The 19,353-nt window shown below is 44.0% G+C and overlaps 1 protein-coding gene across 2 annotated transcripts in view; it reads right to left on the bottom strand.

Moving 5' to 3' along the window:
* The window catches only part of LOC147717646 (E3 ubiquitin-protein ligase TRIM39-like), a 241,273-nt gene that overhangs the window by 160,058 nt on the left and 61,862 nt on the right, over positions 1-19,353 (bottom strand). For both annotated transcript variants that reach the window (XM_086924437.1, XM_086924436.1), the window contains exons 3-4: positions 7,122-7,352; positions 1,831-1,853 (exon numbers count right to left, since the gene is read on the bottom strand). In XM_086924437.1, coding sequence (XP_086780563.1) covers positions 1,831-1,853; positions 7,122-7,352 — 254 coding nt within the window. The remainder of the gene's footprint in view (positions 1-1,830; positions 1,854-7,121; positions 7,353-19,353) is intronic.

The raw sequence follows: 19,353 nt of genomic DNA, 5'->3' as shown, positions 1-19,353 counted from the left end.
TGCCCTACAGAGGCCAGGTCAGACCCTCTGAACAACAATGACAAAGGAACGGACTGCATCAAAGCTTGAGAGGCCTTTGACAGGAGAGCAAAAGAAGCTGGCAGCTTAAGGCTGCTGCATTGTTTACACGTGTAATGTGACCCTCCTCCCCGCTGTGATCCTGTACCTGTGCTTCTTATAGGAAATCTTCATGCCCAAAATACACACAGGCAGGAGCAGAAAAAACAAAATAAACGCGAGCACAAAACGCGCGCACATAGCTACGCTTACGTCCTGAGGCGGGCGCTGTGCTGATAAAATATAAGCGTCACAGCCTCCTAAATTATACAAATCAACAAAGTTTGTGCAATTAAAGCATGCCACATTTGTCTGCTCTTGATGACATTAAGTGAATTACCAGCAGCAACGGGGGCCGATGAGCAGAAAACATCACCGGCGGCAGGTAGTGTGAAGGGGGCACTGCGGGCCAAGTCAACACAAAATAAGTAGTTCACCAAACTACCTAAAAAGTCAACAAGAAAGTAAAGGGAGATGAAGGAAAGAAAAAACAAGCCCTCGGCATTGCTGTGGTGGGGAGGGGGGTGGGGAGAGGCAAGAAGGGAAGAATAGGGGAGAGTAAGGGTGACGAGAAGCACGGGGAGCAGCAGCCTTTGATGTGCCGGCCGGCCGTGGGCATTGAATAATTAGGGGGGGAGAATTGCCAGAGCGCACGCTGGGGGAAGCTTGTGGGAGGGAGGCTGGTGGATTTGATGCATGCATGCGCTTTTTTCACGGGCACAGCATCAAATCGCCCGTTTGGTTAAGCTCTTGTTAAGCCCCAATATGTCTCGACATCTGCAATGCGCAAGCGCATTGGCAGAGTGCGAGCCCTAAAAATGGGACATAGAATGTATACGGTGAGGAAAATCAAACTGTGACTTGCAATTTACAAGACTAACTAGACTACTGAGTTATATAATATTATTAAGTAAATGTGCCTAAATAATATATCAACACGCTGAAAGTGAAACAGTTAATAAAAACTACATGTTAGAAAATAGACTAATATTACTGTTAATAACGTGTCATCATACAGCACTTCTACTGTTTCTAGGTGTTGCAAAAATTAGGATTATAACCCATTTTAATGTCATTTAATTTCCTAGTGCCAGAAGAACGAAAGCCAGAGTCTGCGCATCTCAAGAACTCTGCATGGTTCAGCAGCAACCATTCAACCCAGTAAGCCATACAATGATTATTATTTAACTTGTTTTATAATACAAAATACACAAATTAAGGAAAAAAACATTAACCAAGAAGGGGATATTAATGTAGATAAAACTAAAGAAAGTGTTAAAGAAAAATCTAAGGCAAAAGATAGACTTGAAACAAAAAAAATAGGGTGCAAAAAAGACAGAAGCAAAAAAAAGAAAATATACACAATGAGCAAAAAGTAAGATATGGGTTACATTAAGAGAATGGAAATTAATGCACAAAATTAAAAGAAAAGGAAAACTACGAAAAAATAAAGGACCATTATACAACGAAGAGTAAACGAACGAAGGGGAAATAAATGGAAAAAAGAAAATAAATAAGAGGATGGACAAGACCATAAAAAAAAATACAAGAGGGCAAAATTATTTAAAAAAGAAAACATAATTAAAAAATAGGATCCTACATCTCCCCGTTGAATTGTGTTTCCATGCTCTTCGCATCCATCTAGAGCTACTGAAAAATGGGGTCACACCAGGGGCAAAAATATATAAAGAAGATTGCACTGTGATAAAACTAATTTTAATGACTCCTCTTTAATTGTTTTATATGGTGAGCTGTCAAAAAAGATAATCGTACCTGTTCAAAATGGTCTTCGCATCCTGGGGAGAGAAAAACAAACAGATCAACACATGACAATAGAGTTTACATTCACAGTAAAATTAACATTTAAAAAAAAGGTGCCAGAGGGTTTTTCTCCTCCCAGTAGAAACTTCCCTCAATTATCCCACTTCTAAAAAAAGATAATCTGAACGCTATGGACCCTAGCAATTATCGCTTTATTTCGAGACTCCCTTCTGCTGCTAAATTGGCTGACATTTTTTTGAATCAACAGATCTCAGAATATATAGAGGTTAACTCTCTGCTGTTACAATAGATATTGGATCTAGAGGAAAGACTCCAGTCTTATGAATCAGGTTAAAAACCTCGGTAGGATTATGTGCTATGATTTCTGGTGCCAAGCGAATCAGTCTTGGAGGGCAAGGATCAACAGGCAAGCTAGATTTGGCACCGCTGAGAAGGTTGAATACCCGATCAGATGAGGCAGGAGAGAAGTAATTTAGGGCCATATGTAGGAAGCCAAATTGCGATTGAAAATGCTGAAATTCTGTGAATTTCAGAATTTACGATCACAATTTAGGCAGTGTGCAATGTAGCACATAAAAACCCATTTGCAAAATAAGGAATCGCAAAATTTGCGATTCCTTATTTTGCGATTGCATTTAAGGAATCCCAATTTGCGATTCCTTAAATGCAATGTAGGAAGCACCCAAGTTGTGAGAATTTGGCTTAAGGAATCGCACATTACCACCAACTTCAGGTTTGTGGTAATTTGTGATTTTTTTGAAAAATGCACTTTATTGCATTTTTCAAAGTGCCATGTTGCGCACATACATGCCCATGTATGTGCGCCACATGTGCACACATGCTTTTTTCAGGGGTGCAACAGGGTGACACCCTTGCAACCTTGAAAATGAATTCTCAATTAGCGATGTCTTCCCATTCATTCCTATAGGCCTTCTAGCCCATAGGAATGAATGGGAAGGTATTCCTTATTTGCGAATCTCAATTTGCGATTCGCATATAAGGAATATGTAGGATTCGCTAAATATTTTGCTAATCCTACCTACATTGCGTTTTGCGATTCTCTAAATGCGATTCCCTAAAAATCACAAATTGAGAATCGCAAACGTGTTTTTCCTACATATGGCCCTTAGAGAGGTTGAATTGTTACAAGGCAAGTCCAGAGGTGATGTCCGATTACTCCCGGTAATGCTAGCAGAAGAAAGTTGGCTTCTGATTTTGTCAGGTAGGCCTCCATGATTAGATTGAAGGAGATGGCATCATATAGCTCGCACACTGTGTTGAAAAAAGGATGCTAAAGAGTTACAGAACATTTGACTAATGGATACATTCTTTGTCTCTGAGAGCACAGTTATCTTCTGGACTGTGACAAACAAATTCGTTTGGGCAATTAACTGCTGAATTCATTTTGCCTATAAAGTAGCTTGTTTTCGAACAAAAAAATCAGTTCCTTGTATTTCGTGATCATTTTTCTATATATTTCTTTCTCAGTGATGGCATAATTCTGGCACCATAGCCGTTCGCGGCAGCGACACCATGGTTTTTAAATCCGGAGTTTTTCGCAGAACCGAGGCTCAGATGGTCTATCTCTAGGAATTTTCCCTGATTTTACAGGCGCTAAGGTTCTAACAACGGAATCAATATCGGCATGATAATCTGGGATCACAGTTTCTAAATCCATTGTGATCTGGAGTCTATTTTTGTAAGATGGGCCCGGAATTCAGTGGCATCAATAGTATGCCATGAATGTTGCACATACTTCTTCCTTGAGGTGTTCACCTTCGAGCAAACCTTCAGATGGGAAAGATCAAACAGAATAGCTTGGTGATCAGACCAGAAAGCTGAAGTGATCCAGTAAAATTAAAATACGGATTGTCCGTAAAAAATACCATTGAGCAAGTGCCCTACCGTGTGGGAGGTGCCTCTGACAATTTGCTCAAGGCCCTCGCTCACTGTGCCACTGGATTCAAGCTAGCCTGGCTGAAGAAAGGTGACACACCCTGAAACCGGTCCCAGGATGCTGGTTTCCAGACCGGGGAGGACCTGGCCTGGCAGTTCGGTCTGTACTGTTCCCATGGGGCACAGGGTCAAGACTGATTTGCATATGGCTGGGTCCAAACTGCGGTGGCGTACTGGGCAAAAGAGCGATGGATTTAACCCAGATCTTTTGACTGGGGGAGAATGTTTGCATTGTCAGCATTCTGTCCATCATTTGTTTTCTGTAACGTCAGAAGAGGGAAGAGCACACAGAGAGACTACATCACACAAAACAATACACATGAATGCAAAATAAGAACACATTGTATTTAGGAAACATCAATATATATAAAAAGCTTTACATACAAAGTGGTTGCTCCAATAGTGCAACAGGTGCCCAAATAAAAAGCTCTCGCATAGTTTGTTATAGATAAGGGAGAAGACGGCAGCAAATCTACTAAAATGAATTCCAAATGAACGCCTGTTCAGTTAATATCTTTAGACATTCTAGAGGTGACATCTTCAAATCGGAGGGGGACCCCACATCAATTTAGGCAGGTCGATGGGGAAAGTAACAATCAAACACTGAAAAGGGACCTGCCCGCAATAATTTTAGTCAATGGCCTAGGAGAGGATGTTAGTATGAAGTCAGAACCACTATTTAATTGTTGTCAAGATGTTTATTTATTTGGATGTATAATTATTTATATCTATATACAATGATAATGAATTCATGAAAATAAAAAATATATTTTGATAAAATCTAATTTGCTATATGAGTTGCTTGGGTTCAGGACAATTTTTATAATACAAAGGACCTCTCCTAGGCCATTGACTAAAATTATTGCGGGCAGGTCCCTTTTCAGTGTTTGATTCTAGAGGTGACAGCCCAAATGAATATTGCCTCTCTGTGACCGGTCAATCTGATCCAGGCCGTAGAGAAAAATGTGGACGTTTCGACATGAACATAATGGTGGGCAAGCCAGTTAGAGCCTCATACGTGGTCTTCATCAGGACAGAGTGAAAATCAGAATAATGGGGAGCAAACTATAGAACAAATAACAAAAAAGCAACATTATGAACATAATATACAAAAGTGTGTGCATGTGTATACAAGCTGTATCCCTCTGCTGCTGGATCTCACCTTGGTTCTAGCAGCGATCAACGCCAAAACTGACTGATGAAATGCAGAAAAAGCGAAGGGCCAACGGCTCATCTTCTAATTAAGGAAAACTCGCTACAACAATCTAGAACATCATCATACTATGTCCCTAAGGGATTAACACTGGCTCCCCTCAATTTCTGAAAAATGGAAGCCTCTGAATGCACCAATACTGAAATAATGGAATTAAATCCACACAAACTACTCATCAAGACAGATCCAATCTGTTTTTTCCGGTATACTTTGAATGTTGGGCATACTAAAAGGGGCGCAACATACTTTTGTAAATTAGGTTTTTAATGTTGCTAATTCGTTATTTGTTTAATAGTTTGCTCCCCCTTATTCAGTTTTTCACCCTGTCCTGAAGAAGACCTTGTATGAGGCTCCAACTGCCCCCTTTATGTTCGGGTCGAAAATTCAACTTATTTCTTTACGGCCTGGATCAGAGTGACCATCCACAGACAGGCAATATTGATTGAAGCTGTCACCTCTAGAAAGTGGAAAGGCTCTGTAATGTTTTCAAATATTGACTGAACAGGAGTTATTTTGGAATTCATTTGAGTATACTTTGCTTATCTATGACAACCGATGCATGAGCACTTCCTTTGTGCAACATGCTGCCCTTATTGGAGCAACCACTTTGTATATAAACCTTAATATGTATATTGAAGTTTCTTACATACAATTTATTCTTGTTTTGCATTCAAGTGTAATGTTTTGTGTGATGTGCCCTTTGCTCTACTGACATAACGTATTGATTTTTGTTGCATTTGAAACAATTTTTTTTTTATTGGATTGGTTTATGTATTAGGCTTTTCCTAAGTAGCCGTGTGGACTATTTGTTGTATATATCAATTTGTACCCAGGTCCTACAGCGTTTTGGAACCTCATTATTATGTTATGGTGTAAATGCATGTGCAGGCAGGATCTGCAGGTCCAAACAAATATCTGTCTATAAGGGCTAGTAAACTCAGAATTAATCATAGCCCTGAAAGCAGCTAAAGGCTAAAAGGCAGTCCATCCAAGGATTAGTGAAGGGCTAGCAGAATCTTTGGATCAGGGAACTGATGAGTACCAATAGAAATTCCTGAACCCTGGCACTCAGTAATCAAAGAGTGCTCTGTTAATCATTACCAACGTGTGCTATTTTTTTGGTCCGTAAAGATTTCCTTGCCAGTGCATGATCTTGTCTAGAATGGACAAGACCAGACATTATTACTATAGTCAATGGCTCTATGAGAAAAGGCATTGTGCTACCAACAAAGGAATTAGCAAGGGTGACATAACTTCTTAGATGAACTTAACTAGATGCCCCGTCCAGTATAAACTAATGTCAATGTTGTATGATTAAGGTTAATTTTCTGGTGTGATCTATTCACCAGAAGCAACAGTGCGCAGAGGTCGAGTGGTTCATCCACTCCAGATAGGTTGTTACGTTGTAGGCACGGTGTGTGGACAAACGTGCCACCTCCGCAGCACGCATGTGTTAAGAATAATTTGAAGTAAAGAAAAAATAATTTCAAAAAAGAGGAGTGCTACCCATATTGAATTCTACTGTTTAAAGGTATACCACATAACATAGTAGGTGTTGTAACATTATTAATATAATTGCTAAAGACTTCGTCTTATCTTCAGAATGCAACACTCCTCCAGTTAAAGACAGTGCCCAGCTGTGCTACAAGTCACAGTGTCGATATCCTGTGTCTTTGTTTTATCTCTTATACCAGTCCCTTTTCACTGGGTTTACTCATAACCAACTGTTACAATCTGATATGTGGTTCTTCTCTGTTGCATTGTATTTTATGAGTACAACCTTGGTATGTTCCATACACCCCCTTGCTTACATTCCTCTTGGTACCTTCCAGCTGGTGAAGATTACCTTAAAATGTTCCTGTGAGGGACCTAGATTGCTGGAGAGCGGAGCAGTGAAGAATAAAGGCAGTTAATCTTCTACGTGTGAAGTCTCTTATGTAACAGTAGACTTTATAACACCAACATATTACATTGTGTATTTTTTGTAGTTTGGTTCAGAGAGTTGTGGAAGCATGCATCGCTCCCGCTTATCTGGCTTACAATATTGGTTCTTTCTTGCACTAATTAAGGTTTGCTGATCTTCTTATTCTCTGGATTTATAACCTTTTCTTACCTTCAGTAACTCCACATCCTTCTGCTGACACTTCAATGTGATCTCGGTAATCCAGCTTCTTAGGACTAATTGCTGTTCTTCTAACTGTGTTACTCTCTTCTTGATTCTCTGCAGACTCTTCTTCTCTTTCTTCCCAAGGTTGCTGAGGTGACGACATTTTTCCTGCTCCAAAAACTGCTGAAGCTTCTCAAACTCATTAGTGATTTGCTCTCTCTGGCTCTTGACCTTGGCCTGCAACATAAAATTAAATCATATGTTCACAATGCTACAACCTCAGAAAAACGCAATAAACTCATCAAGTGACTGTAGGGCTGACCTAGGTTTTCTTGTAATTCACTGGATAATTGAGGGACATTATATATGTCATACAGGAGACAGGAGTGTCCAGTAGGACAGTAGACAGCATAGCAGAAGTTTTTCCCTGACATGGACATTTCCTGTACTACTATTTGATGTCTTTGTGGAGCAGAGGCAGAGTTTTGTTATCTGAGATCGAATGGAATTAATGTATTTCAAGCTTTAATAGAAATCTTTATGGGTAAGTTGCAATTCTCTCACAGCATTGACCATTTGTCTTGAGCTGCACTGTGGCAACACAGGGATCAGATGCCGATCTTAGGGTGCGATATGTTGTCTATTTGGTGAAAAGGTTCGGATCATGGGAGACGCTGCAGCTTTGTAACCAATAAAGGACCTTTAGCTTTAGCCTCTGCTGACTGGAATACGGAAGACAGACGTGGTGCCAGGACTGAAACAGTAGATGTCTTTGTAGAGAAGTGTACTCCAGGTTTAACCTGTAATGGCATGTTGTGGCAGCATCAAGTGCAATGGAGGAGAGACTGTAGGTCACCATTAACAAGACACTACTTGGAAGCGGAGAAGGGTTATTATTTATAGAGACTGCAGATTGTGAAGGAAAGGGTTTGCTCAATTGAAATCCCATGATTTAGCATTGATCTAGAGCTGGGTCTGAAAGTCTGGCGAGATATTTCCTATTCACATGATGTCTGAAGCAAAGGCAGTCTGGTTCATCCAACAAGAGTACGAATACTGATAAGAGACTTTTAGGGAGACTTACATTTGGTTTTCATCAACATACATGATGCTCGGGGGAGGAGCTACGCGAGCGTCCGAGATGGCCGCCTGAGCACAGAGCTCCCGGGACCCTCGCCACTCTTTGCAATTTATCCTGACGTTATCCTGAATTTTCAGATGGGCTCTTGAAGATGAACCTCTGCTGATCACTTTGCTCTTTTAAAATTCTGATTTGGACTTTGGGAACCGAAGTTACGCTTATCCGAACTTTCGAGGCCCACCTCTCGGTAAGCCGGGGACTTGGCAAGTTGGCACGACGGGACGGAGTTGAACAACAACGGCTGAGGGGTCTTCCCCCAGTAGCCCTGCATCGACTTTCGGTTTCACTTTTGGGTCCTGGCATTGTCTGATGGCGCGACAGTTCCGTTCTGTTGGAGATTCTCCCAGGCTCTGTTGTATCAGAGCGTGCTTTCTCTCCTCTACGCAGCTGTGTTGAACTACATCTTCGCCTCGGCCGCACAAGCCTGCTGTTGTAGACTTTAGGTGAATTACCCGCAGGCGGCCATTTTCACCAGGTCTCAAGGGCCCCTCCGGGGCTTATCTCCCAGTATGGCGGCGAGGGGCGACGTTGAGAAACGGAAAACTAAGGTGCCCATTCGCGGGGGGTCGGTCCAAACCAATGTCATGGATCGGTATACACAACCTAAAGGATCCCCCGGTGGCACCAGCCATACCCCGGAGGACGCCAAGGACGATTCCACCGTGCCTACTGATTAGTCTCTTCACGACATCATGAGCGCCATCGCTGGCATGAAGGAGACCATCGGCCAGCAGTATGAGACTCTAGCTCACAAAATCGACACGGTTCCTATCGACGTCTCCTTGATCAGAGCCGATTAGTCTAAAACCAACGAGAAGGTGAAATCGTTGGATTTGAAGACCTCTAGCCTCACGGTCGATGTGTCCGAACTTCAAACTGAGATTGGCAACTTGAAGTCGACCAATGATCTCATGTCTCATCGACTGGAGGATTTCGAGAATAGGGCAAGACGCAACAACCTCCGGTCATAGGTGTCCCGGAAAACCCTGAGAACCATTCGATGGACCTCCTGGTGGAAGACCTCATTATGAACCATCTTGCCCCTAAGGGACTGGGCAAGTTCTTTGCAGTGGAGCGTGCCCATCGCGTTCCGGGTGGAAAGCCGAAACCGGGCACCCCTCCAAGGCCTATCATTGACAAGCTTTTTCACTTCAGAGACTGGGATGTTATCCTGTAGGCCTCGAGGGTGAGCGGCCCGGTAAAATTTGAAAACTCAACAGTCAACTTCTTCCCGGATTTCACTCAACTTGTCCAGAGGCAAAGGATGGGTTTTCAGGGTGTGAAGCGCAGACTCTGAGACTTGGGATTGAAATATGCGATGCGGTTTCCCACCAGGCTTCGTGTGGAGTATGAGGACCGGACATTTTTCTTTGACCGACCAGAGAATGTAAGTGACTGGCTGGATTCTCTGCCTGCCCGGAACGACAGAACTGAGCGCCCTGGTGGTGCGGAGGGTGGTGAGCCGGAACAGAAACGATGACTCTGACCCTGATCTCCGAACATTTGACTTTGTGCAGCGGGGGTGGTGGGACTCTTTCCTTCTCCAGGGTCTTTTTGTAGATTGGGTAATGGTAGGAAGACAGGCACACTGCAAGTTGGGGTGGCTTTCTAGTCTAATGCAGGGGTGCAGGGAGGGGGGAGTTGTAACGGGATTCTGTTGGGGGGTGGGGAGGGTTGTTTGTAAGTTTGTTTTTTCTTCTTCAAGGCAACGTATTATTTTTCTCTATGACTCGAATGTTGTGCTTTTTGTGGGGTGAGTTCTGCATCATTTGTTGGGATGGGGGGTAGTGGGTTGAGGTTAATATCTTGGAATGTTAAAGGGTTGGGTGACAGGATAAAATGGGGTGTGGTGCTACAATTTTGCATCGCCTGTCCCCCAATGTAGTTCTTTTACAGGAAACACTTCTGGTGGGGAACTCGTGTCACGACATGAATAGGTGGGGTTATCGCCTTGTCGCACACTCTGGTTTCACCACTGGCTCTAGGGGGGTGGGCATTCTCGTTCGGTCCTCTCTCCCCCTGGAGATAGACGATGTCATTCTTGACAACAGGGGGCGCTATGCCGCCCTCACTGGCAGATGGGAGGGTAGGACTGTTTCGTTGCTCACCATATATGTTCCCCCGGGCCTCCAGACCTCCACTTTTTCAGATATTGGGCGAGTTGTGCAGGGACTTCCTGAGGGTATTTTGGTTATGGCCGGGGATTTTAATTCGGTTGTTTCTGGTACCGTAGATCATCATCCCTCCCAGGGATCTTCTCGAATCCCAGTCATGGCTTAGTGGATTTTTGGACACTTTTGGTCTGGTAGACGGCTGGAGGTTGATGCATCCAACGCAGAGTCAGTACACTTTTCACTCTGGGGCTCATGGAAGTCTCTCTAGACTTGATTACATCCTTATGGCTGCTGCCCAGTCCCCTTCAATTAGAGAGATTCGACACCTTGCCCGGGGCATTTCAGACCATTCCCCAGTGTGGCTTTGTATGGATGCTGGAGTGAGTAGCGCGGGGCGAGTCGCTCCCATAAACCCCTGGTACTTGCGTAATCCCAAAACCCGCGCCAGTTTAATAAAGTCCCTAGATAAATACTTCCTTGAAAACGAGGGGTCTGTGTCCTCATCTGTGTCACTATGGGAAGCCTTCAAGACTATCATTCGTGGGCAGGCCTTATCCTTGATTTCTGAAGCTAAGAATCAAGAGGTTGTACGTCTTGAGGCCGAAATAGTCGAACTGGAGAATTACTTGAAATCAGGCGTTACCCATGATAGACTCCACGCCCTTGGTCTAAAGCAGCTGGATTATAAGTCCCTTGTCAAGGATGCGGCCAAAACAATGCACAGGGAGCAACAGGGCAGGTTGTATGATGTCGGGGACAAGGCGGGTAAATTGATTGCGTGGCTGGATAAGAAAGAAAGGGCGAATTGTGTGGTTTCTGTGATTCGGAATTTGAATGACGAGTGTGTGACTGAACCGAGCGAGATTGGGAGTGCTTTGCGGACTATTTTCGTACTGAATATTCCCCGGTGTCTGATAGGGATGAGGAAGACTCCCATTTGTTGCTACGCGATATTACGTTGCCGTGCCTATCGGAGGTGGACCGTGACCTGATGGAAGCTCCTTTGTCTGCTGATGAGATTGTGGTCGCTATTCGTTCTGTTCGCTCTGGCAAGGCCATGGGCCCGAACGGTTTGCCCATCGAACTATATAAATTGCGCCCTGATAAAGTCGCACCATATCTCCGAGAAATGTTCATGGAATCACAAGACCTTGGCGCCCCTCCCTTGTGATCAGCGATTGGCCACAATTGTGGTAATTCTCAAGGAGGGCAAGCCTCGGGATCGTTGCTCCTCGTGCAGGCCCATCTCTTTGTTGAACGCTGAACCTAAAATTTTAGCTAAAGTTCTGGCTAACCGTTTGATTACGGTGATTGCGGACCTGATCCATCCGGACCAATCTGGTTTCATCCCGCACCGTAACACCGCACTCAACTTGCGGCGCTTGCATGGTGTTCTCGCGAGGGCATGGTCACTTCAAGAGTCGGCCATCTTGGCTTCCTTGGACGCCACGATGGCCTTTGATACTATCGAATGGCCTTATCTCTGGGCTGCCCTCGCGAAATTTGGTTTCGGTTCGGAGTTTATCGGGTGGGTGAAACTGCTATACAAGGAACCTCTGGCTCAGGTGGTCGTTAACGGCCAGGTATCCAATTCCTTCATTCTTGGGAGGGGTACGAGACAGGGGTGCCCCCGGTCTCACTTGCTTTTTGCGCTAGCCTTGGAGCCCCTCGTGGCTTGGCTCCGCTGGGAGCCTTCGATAAAAGGTATTCAGTGGACTCCCGATTTTGAAGACCGGATCTCGCTTTATGCGAATGACATCCTTTTATACCTTACTTCACCCTGAAAATCGCTTCACGTCTTGTTGGATGTTCTTACCTCGTTAGGCAAGAATTCAGGTCTAGTGATCAACTGGACCAAATCCTGTGTTTATGTGATTTCGGGTGGTCTTCCTCCCCCTTGCCGCGTAGATTTCCCATTCAGGTTTCACACACGGGATTCAAATATCTGGGGATCTTTATATCATTGGACCCTGTTGCTCGTTATGAGCGTAATTTGCTACCCCCTCTCCAGAGGCTGAAGCTTGACGTGGTTCGTTGGCGTAAATTGCCATTGTCGCCGCTCGGTTGCGCCGCACTCTTTAAAATGATGTCCCTGCCACGGTTTTTGTATGCACTTCGGAACTCGCTCGACACCATCCCGGCGAGTTACTTCCAGGAGGTGGAAAGCTTACAGAGGCGGCTTATCTGGGATGGGCGCGCAAGAATTGCTCTCGCTAAGCTAACCCTCCCCTGGTATGACGGGGGCATGGCACTCCCGGATATCAGGCGCTACTATTGGGCCTCCCAGTTGAGCGCGATTAATCACGCGACGTATGCACCCAGCCCAAACCCGGCATTTGAGATGGATAAGTATCAGTTGCCGGGTGGGAATTTCAACAGGGCGCTCTATTCTAAGGGAGCAGGGAGAACTTTAACAGGACCTACTAAGATTGCTGTGCGGGTCTGGAAGGATCGATTGACACGTGCGACTCCATTGTATGCGTCGGAGAGATTGGGATGCCTCTGGACAACGAAAGGTTTTGAGAAATGGGACATGATAGGAATTAGTAGAGTGGGTGACCTTTGGGCTAAGGGTACTGTCAAGACTTTTGAGACATTAAAGACTGAATATGAACTGAGTGACAGGGAGTTGTTTAGGTATGCGCAGGTTCGTCATGCCTTGACCGCAGTCTTCGCCTCCGATTACAACATTCCTGAGTCCTCCCCACTGGAAGATCGTATACTCGATGGTCATCTGCCCGATAGTACGATTTCACTAATATATAAAAAATTGATTAACAATCGGGCGGATCTCCTCGTACGCCTCAGGGAGGCCTGGACTGGAGACGGGCTGGAACTGGACGATGAAGACTGGCAGTCCGCACTATCTTCCCCTAAGGAGGTGGCCATTCCCGCCAGTCTCCGCCTCGTCCAGCTTAAGATCCTTCATCGTGTGTATGTCACTGGTCCTCGGTTGGTCTCCATGGGTTTTTCTGCGGATGGGTTATGCAAGCATGGCTGTGGATTGAGTGCTACTTTCCTCCATATCATTTGGGAATGCCGGGAGGTGGCCGCAATTTGGAATCGAGTGCATGCTATGATGGAGTGTGTCACTGGGATTGCTTTGCTGCCTGAGGCCAGGAGATGTTTGCTGAATGTGTGGGAGCCGAATGATTACAACGTCGCCCAGACTCGGTGCGCGGCCCTTGGGAACATGATCGCAAAGAGATATTGCGCAGCTGTGGGGTTCCCAGGGGCCGCCCACCGTGTCAGTATGGAAGGAAAATATGGATTGGTGCATGTTCAGAGATAAGACTGTATTTGGCTAGGGGCAAGGCTAGGGCGTGGACTGCAATTTGGAGTCAGTGGAACACCTATCGATTGAACATATGCACACCCCCGTTTGAAGATACTCCAGACACCTCCTTCTCCCCCTGATCCGGCATTCCTGGTCTAATTCTTATTGGTTACTGCTTTTTGATCTCCCCACTGACCCCCCAGACCAACTCCACCGTTTACAAATTTGTTCATCTTGCAATTGAGGCCCCCCTCCCCCTCGTACAAGCGCAACTTCATGTTCATTTCTTTGGCCTTGAGATTTGTTCAGTTCCTTTTCTTTGTTCTTTATAAAAAATAAAATACTATTGTATCCTGGCTCCATCCGGAGTTGCTACGAACATTATCCTGCACTACTTCCGTACCTCTAGGATGTCGGCGATGGAATTGTCTTGTCTAGCGGCCGGCCCCTGTGGTTGTAGGCCCGTAAGTGTAACTAAATTTACATGCACAATAGTTTAAAAAAAAAAAAGAAAACCATACATGATGCTCAGCAGTACTGCTCCTGATACACACTTTACAATTCATGTTAACCACAATACAAACTGACTCAAGAATACACGGTTTCCTAAAAACCTCACAGCCTATGTATTTGCACAAATGTATGCCTGGCAAAACGCCAGAGATGTCATAGTAAAGAAAATATTTCTAACCTCATGGGCTACAAGGTATTCTTTCCCCTTCTGAGGTGAGACTATCTAAAAGATGCACTATTCAGCAAGTTTTTCATTTTTTATTTTAAATTGAGCAAACGTCTGGCTTAATCAAGGCTCAATAATGTCAGTTCAGGGCTGGGGCTAAATAAGAAATTAATGTGAGAGCCCCCCCCCCTTCCCCAGCGACGGGGGTAAGACATTTTTTTTTTTTAAACAATGTGGGGAGGCTGTAGGACCTCCCCGGCAGCCACCACCTCCACGGGGCACAAACACAATACCACCTGCCCTAGGCTTACTTAACAAGTGGGGCCCTCCTGGAGCCCTAAAGGGGCCTGGGGCCGCCATCCCCCAGGGTTGCGACCAGCCATGTGCCCGGGTCCCCCGACAAGCCATAGCAAACTAGTGCTGCAAACGGAGCATGTGTCTGTTTCCCTACAACCTGTGAAGCAAGCAGGGAAACCGACACATTGCTTTGGGATAAAGGGAGCTGCATATTCAGCAGCTCCCTGGGTCTCAAAGCAATGCCGGCTCCTGCAGGAGGTGGGGAGCCAGCAGGGACTGCAGGGGACTTCAGGCTCCCTGGCAGTCCCTAATGTTTTAAATGAGGGTGCCTGGGTGGGACCAGGAAAGCCAGACTCCAGGCCGGGCCCCGGGGGATGGGGACACCAATTCCAAAATCAGTCCGGGAGGGGGCAGCACAGCCCCAGCCCTTTTAAAAAAAAATTAAAGGGACAGGCCCCGGGAGATTGTGTCCTTGGGGAATCAAATGGCCCAAGAGGGGAGCACAAGGCCCCCCTCCCTTTAAATAAATAAAGAATTTAAAAATGAAAGGCCAGTCTCGGAGGGAGGCCACACCCCCTTATTTTTTAATATAAAAAAAACAAAAGGGGATGGCTTTTATGTTAACAAGCTGTCTTATTGCCCAATGCTTCCGCTCAGGAGCACAAATGAATTCTTGTGTTTCCTGCTCTGGTGCACAAATCTATTCTTTTGAAGTGTGGGTCAGGTTCCATGTCCGCGGCCTGGGTGTTTTGCTAAACAGTTTCTGTTGGAGCAGTGGCATCGGGGACATCAGAGGAGCGGTCATGGGCTCATTACGCTCATGCTTACTCAATTAAATAAATGAGGAACTTTCTACTAGCTTGTGGCTGGAGATCTTGTTTATGCAAGTTACCCAACACCTTTTCAAGCATTACCATGTGCTCCTCCAGAGTTTCTGTGAAAACAAGAATGTCGACTTGGAAAGGTTTGCACCCCTTCAGATTACCAAACAAAAAATCCATCATACGTTAGAATATGCTGGCCTCTAATACTAAGCAAAAATATCAACGCAAATGCTGCGCACCATGCCATATCACAAACACAGTCAGTTCTTGTGACTTTGTGCTCAAGGGAATCTGATAGTAGGCTGAATTCAGGTCTATAGTGGAGAAATACCTAGCATCACCAACATTAGCCAACATCTCCTGAATACTTGGCAGAAGATGACATTCCACCAAGATTTTCCAATTTAAAGATCTCAGATCCACGCATAAGCGTAATTCTCCTGTTTACTTACATGTCAAGAATACTGGAGATACCCATTCTGATGAGTCAGTAGGTTTGACACTCCTTCAGCACATATTTAATCTAAAATAATTTCTAAATCCTTTACAGTACTGATCTAACCTTACGTATAATTGGCACAACTGTCTCCTTCAATATAAGTTTGTGCTCAAAGCCTTTGACTGTACTAATTTTGTTCATAAAAACACCAGAATACTTAGCCATCTCAGTTTGCAAAAACATTTTAATCAGTACTCACTGACAAAATGGAAATGTCTCCGAATCCAATTGCATTCTCGTGATCTGGTCTTGAAATGATACTTAAGCTTACTAAATCTATCCATCCCACAATCTAACAACCTCTCACAGCCACATACATATTTGCCCAAACTGATGTGCCCAAACATTCCAAAATTGCTTCAAAATACCCCAGCATATCCATATCCTAATCCCCAAACTCTTTGGGGTTAACATCAGTAGATTTAAGGCAGGACTTAGACCAAGACTTATAATATGCAGTTCCAAACAAAATGGTAACTGGTGCCCCAGCCTCTGCCATAATAATAGGGAACTTCCATCAACATTTGCTTGACATAAAGGTCCCTTAATTTTCTTACTTCTGCTAGAATCTTTCACAGTTTACAATGTCAAAAGAACATGGTCAAATTTTGTTTGGTACATTTAAAGTGGGTTTTTTCGTTTTATTTTCGGAAATTCCTTTTCATAGTTTACGTTTTATAATTTCCAAACGCAAACTCCCTGATGTTTAATCATACCGCAAACTAAAGATAATGTCTCTTTAAGACGCGACGCACGCCTAACACGTGACCGACCCCTGACCTCGCTCTATTATTGACGCTACGCGTCGATAGCCTTACTTTCCGGGCGGCGGCAGCGGACAAAGTAGGTTGCTGGAGGAGAGTCGTTACCAGCGAAGTAAGTGGGGCGCATTATAATTCTAAATCGGCATGGATGACTATCCTTTTTCCAACGCCTAGATTGACGATGCAATCCTTTTTTATACAGTGGCTGTAGCGTGAATGGAGCCTCCCCCGCCTAGCCCACTGATGACAGCACCATTGTATCGTGCTGTGAGTATCACAAACCGGCAGCTCTTCATGTTTTGTTGCTTTCTAAATGGGTCCCGATTTCCTGGCTCGTCTTTCACTCGGGAGGAATAGGGCCTCATTTTTTTGCAATCTCTTTAGTGAAACGGGGTCAATAAATATGCACCTTTACAATCTCAAGAGACCATTCTTTACTTCAACACTCAGAGACAATAATACTGAATATGAATCATTATTGGCTAATCTAATCTGATGAGGTATTATGCTGATTTGAAGGCTTGTTTAAACAAGTAAGCCTATTATCACTATATGCAAAGACAGGGAAGCTATCTTCCCAAGTCTATCCTCCACTTATCCTAAATCTGGGTTGTTAAGGGACATTGTCACTAGGAGTGACTTATAATGCTGGAATTAAAAGGGATATATGTATAATTGAATATGTTGTACATAAAAAGAGTCATTTGAAAAACGCATTAATGCTGTGCTTTCTAATTACAGATTATTTTTGGACCCTGGAAAAACTAGGGTGCAGAAACCGAACATTTCCGGTATTTTTTTTACAAAATTCAATTTTTCACATATTATATATCCACTGGTTGGACGCGCCTTAGCGACCACCAGGGATACTCACGTTATTGGACCTGAAGAAAGCTGCATGAATTAATAGAGACAGCTGAAACATGTCGACCTGCTTTTGAAGGGATATAAATGGTCAAAAATATTACCACTAGCAATATCCCACACACTGTTTTTAATAATATTAGCTGACCACCAAATAAAGTTGTTTTTTGTACAACTAATATTTTTTAATATCTCACTATCACCTACACTTAAACACATACTTATCAAGTTCATTTCACAATAACCTGCTCCGCTGTAAATCAGGCGTTGAAGCACACTGGAGGGACATTCGGTTCCTCCAGTGGGAACCCCACGATGAAGCATGTCACCACTAGGGTGAGTGAGGGTTCTTCTTAAATAAATATGAGTTATTGTTTTTCTTTTTGTATGTGTATTCACCCTTTTTCCCTATTTTGGTTCCAATATCGCCTTGTCACTGTTGGTGGAAGGTTTTTTCCTATGGTGTGCCTGGCTCTATTTCTCTGCCCACTGCACCATCAAGTCACTCCTTAGTTGTTTGTTACATTTAAAGTGGCTCTACACACTGATTGGAAATATCCAACCTTCCTCCAATTATTGCATGTCTTACCAACAGCAGGACAAAGCATTCTGTTACAAATATGACTCCTAGAACCACAGCTATACCAACTGTTTTGGAATTCTCTATTTTTCTCAGTATTAACATTTTATGCACAAACAGACTTTTCTGTAGAAATGCAACTGATGGGAGATAAACCACCTTGATTAGGCAAAGCTTACAATCAAACAATAGACCTTTTGATGCTTCTGCTATGTCAATAACTTCTAACAGAGTAGGATTGCTTCATGTCAGACATTCCTGTGTTTTCTTATAATAACAGTAAAACACAAGGGCCAGATGTACAACCATAGCATTTTGCGACTCGCAAATTGCGACAAATTGTTAGTCGCAAAATGCTATGTACAACAGTGTCTGAGACACTGTTTGCGATTCCCAAGAGGGTCACAAATTGCATGCTTCATGGAATGACTAGTACTCCCAGGGATGATGGCCTGCTGGCGTCAGCAGACCACCATACCGGGGACTGCTTTTAAATAAAGCATTTTTTAAATGCAGCTCGTTTGCCTTAAAAGAAAATGGGATGCATTTAAAAAATATATATAATGAAACTTCATAAGTTTCTTTTTTTAAGGGCAGGCCGTGGTCGCTGGGACCAATGCCTGCCCTTAAAAAATTATTGTGTATGCATTCCCTGTGTACCCCTTCCCGTTTGCGAGTGCCTTACCACCCTTCAGAGAAGGGTGGTAAACTGCGAGTGTTCTACGTAAACTGCAAGTGTTCTGAGACCACAACTGCGGTCGCAAAACATTCATACATCGGTTTTGGAGTCGCTATTAGGAAGGGACGCCCTTGGAACGCCCCTTCTTCGTAGCGAGTCACTAACCTTATTTTGCAAGTCACTAATTGATTAGCGACTCGCAAAATAGGGCTGGTACATGGGCCATACGTTTTTTACGTTTTTTACGGTCGCAAACGGGCCTAAACCCCTCTGCAACCGCAAAAAACAGTCATACATCTGGCCCCAACTTTACATTAAATCTAAATCTGTTGGTATCAAATTTACATGTATATTCTAAGATTTGTAAAGCAGTAAAAAACTCCTCCACCGATTCTTCAGTAGACTGTTTCCTTTTTTTTTTTTAATTTTAAAACCTTTATTTTTAAATAGTGCACACAGCTATTCAGCCTTACATCCCGGAGGCTAGGCAGCAATCCAAAAAGCAGCAAATCAGAGTGCA

Source organism: Lissotriton vulgaris, chromosome 5 (assembly GCF_964263255.1).
Source record: "Lissotriton vulgaris chromosome 5, aLisVul1.2, whole genome shotgun sequence".
NCBI lineage: Eukaryota > Metazoa > Chordata > Amphibia > Caudata > Salamandridae > Lissotriton > Lissotriton vulgaris.
Note: the sequence above shows the minus strand (reverse complement) of the source record. Positions and strands in the feature narration are given on the sequence as shown.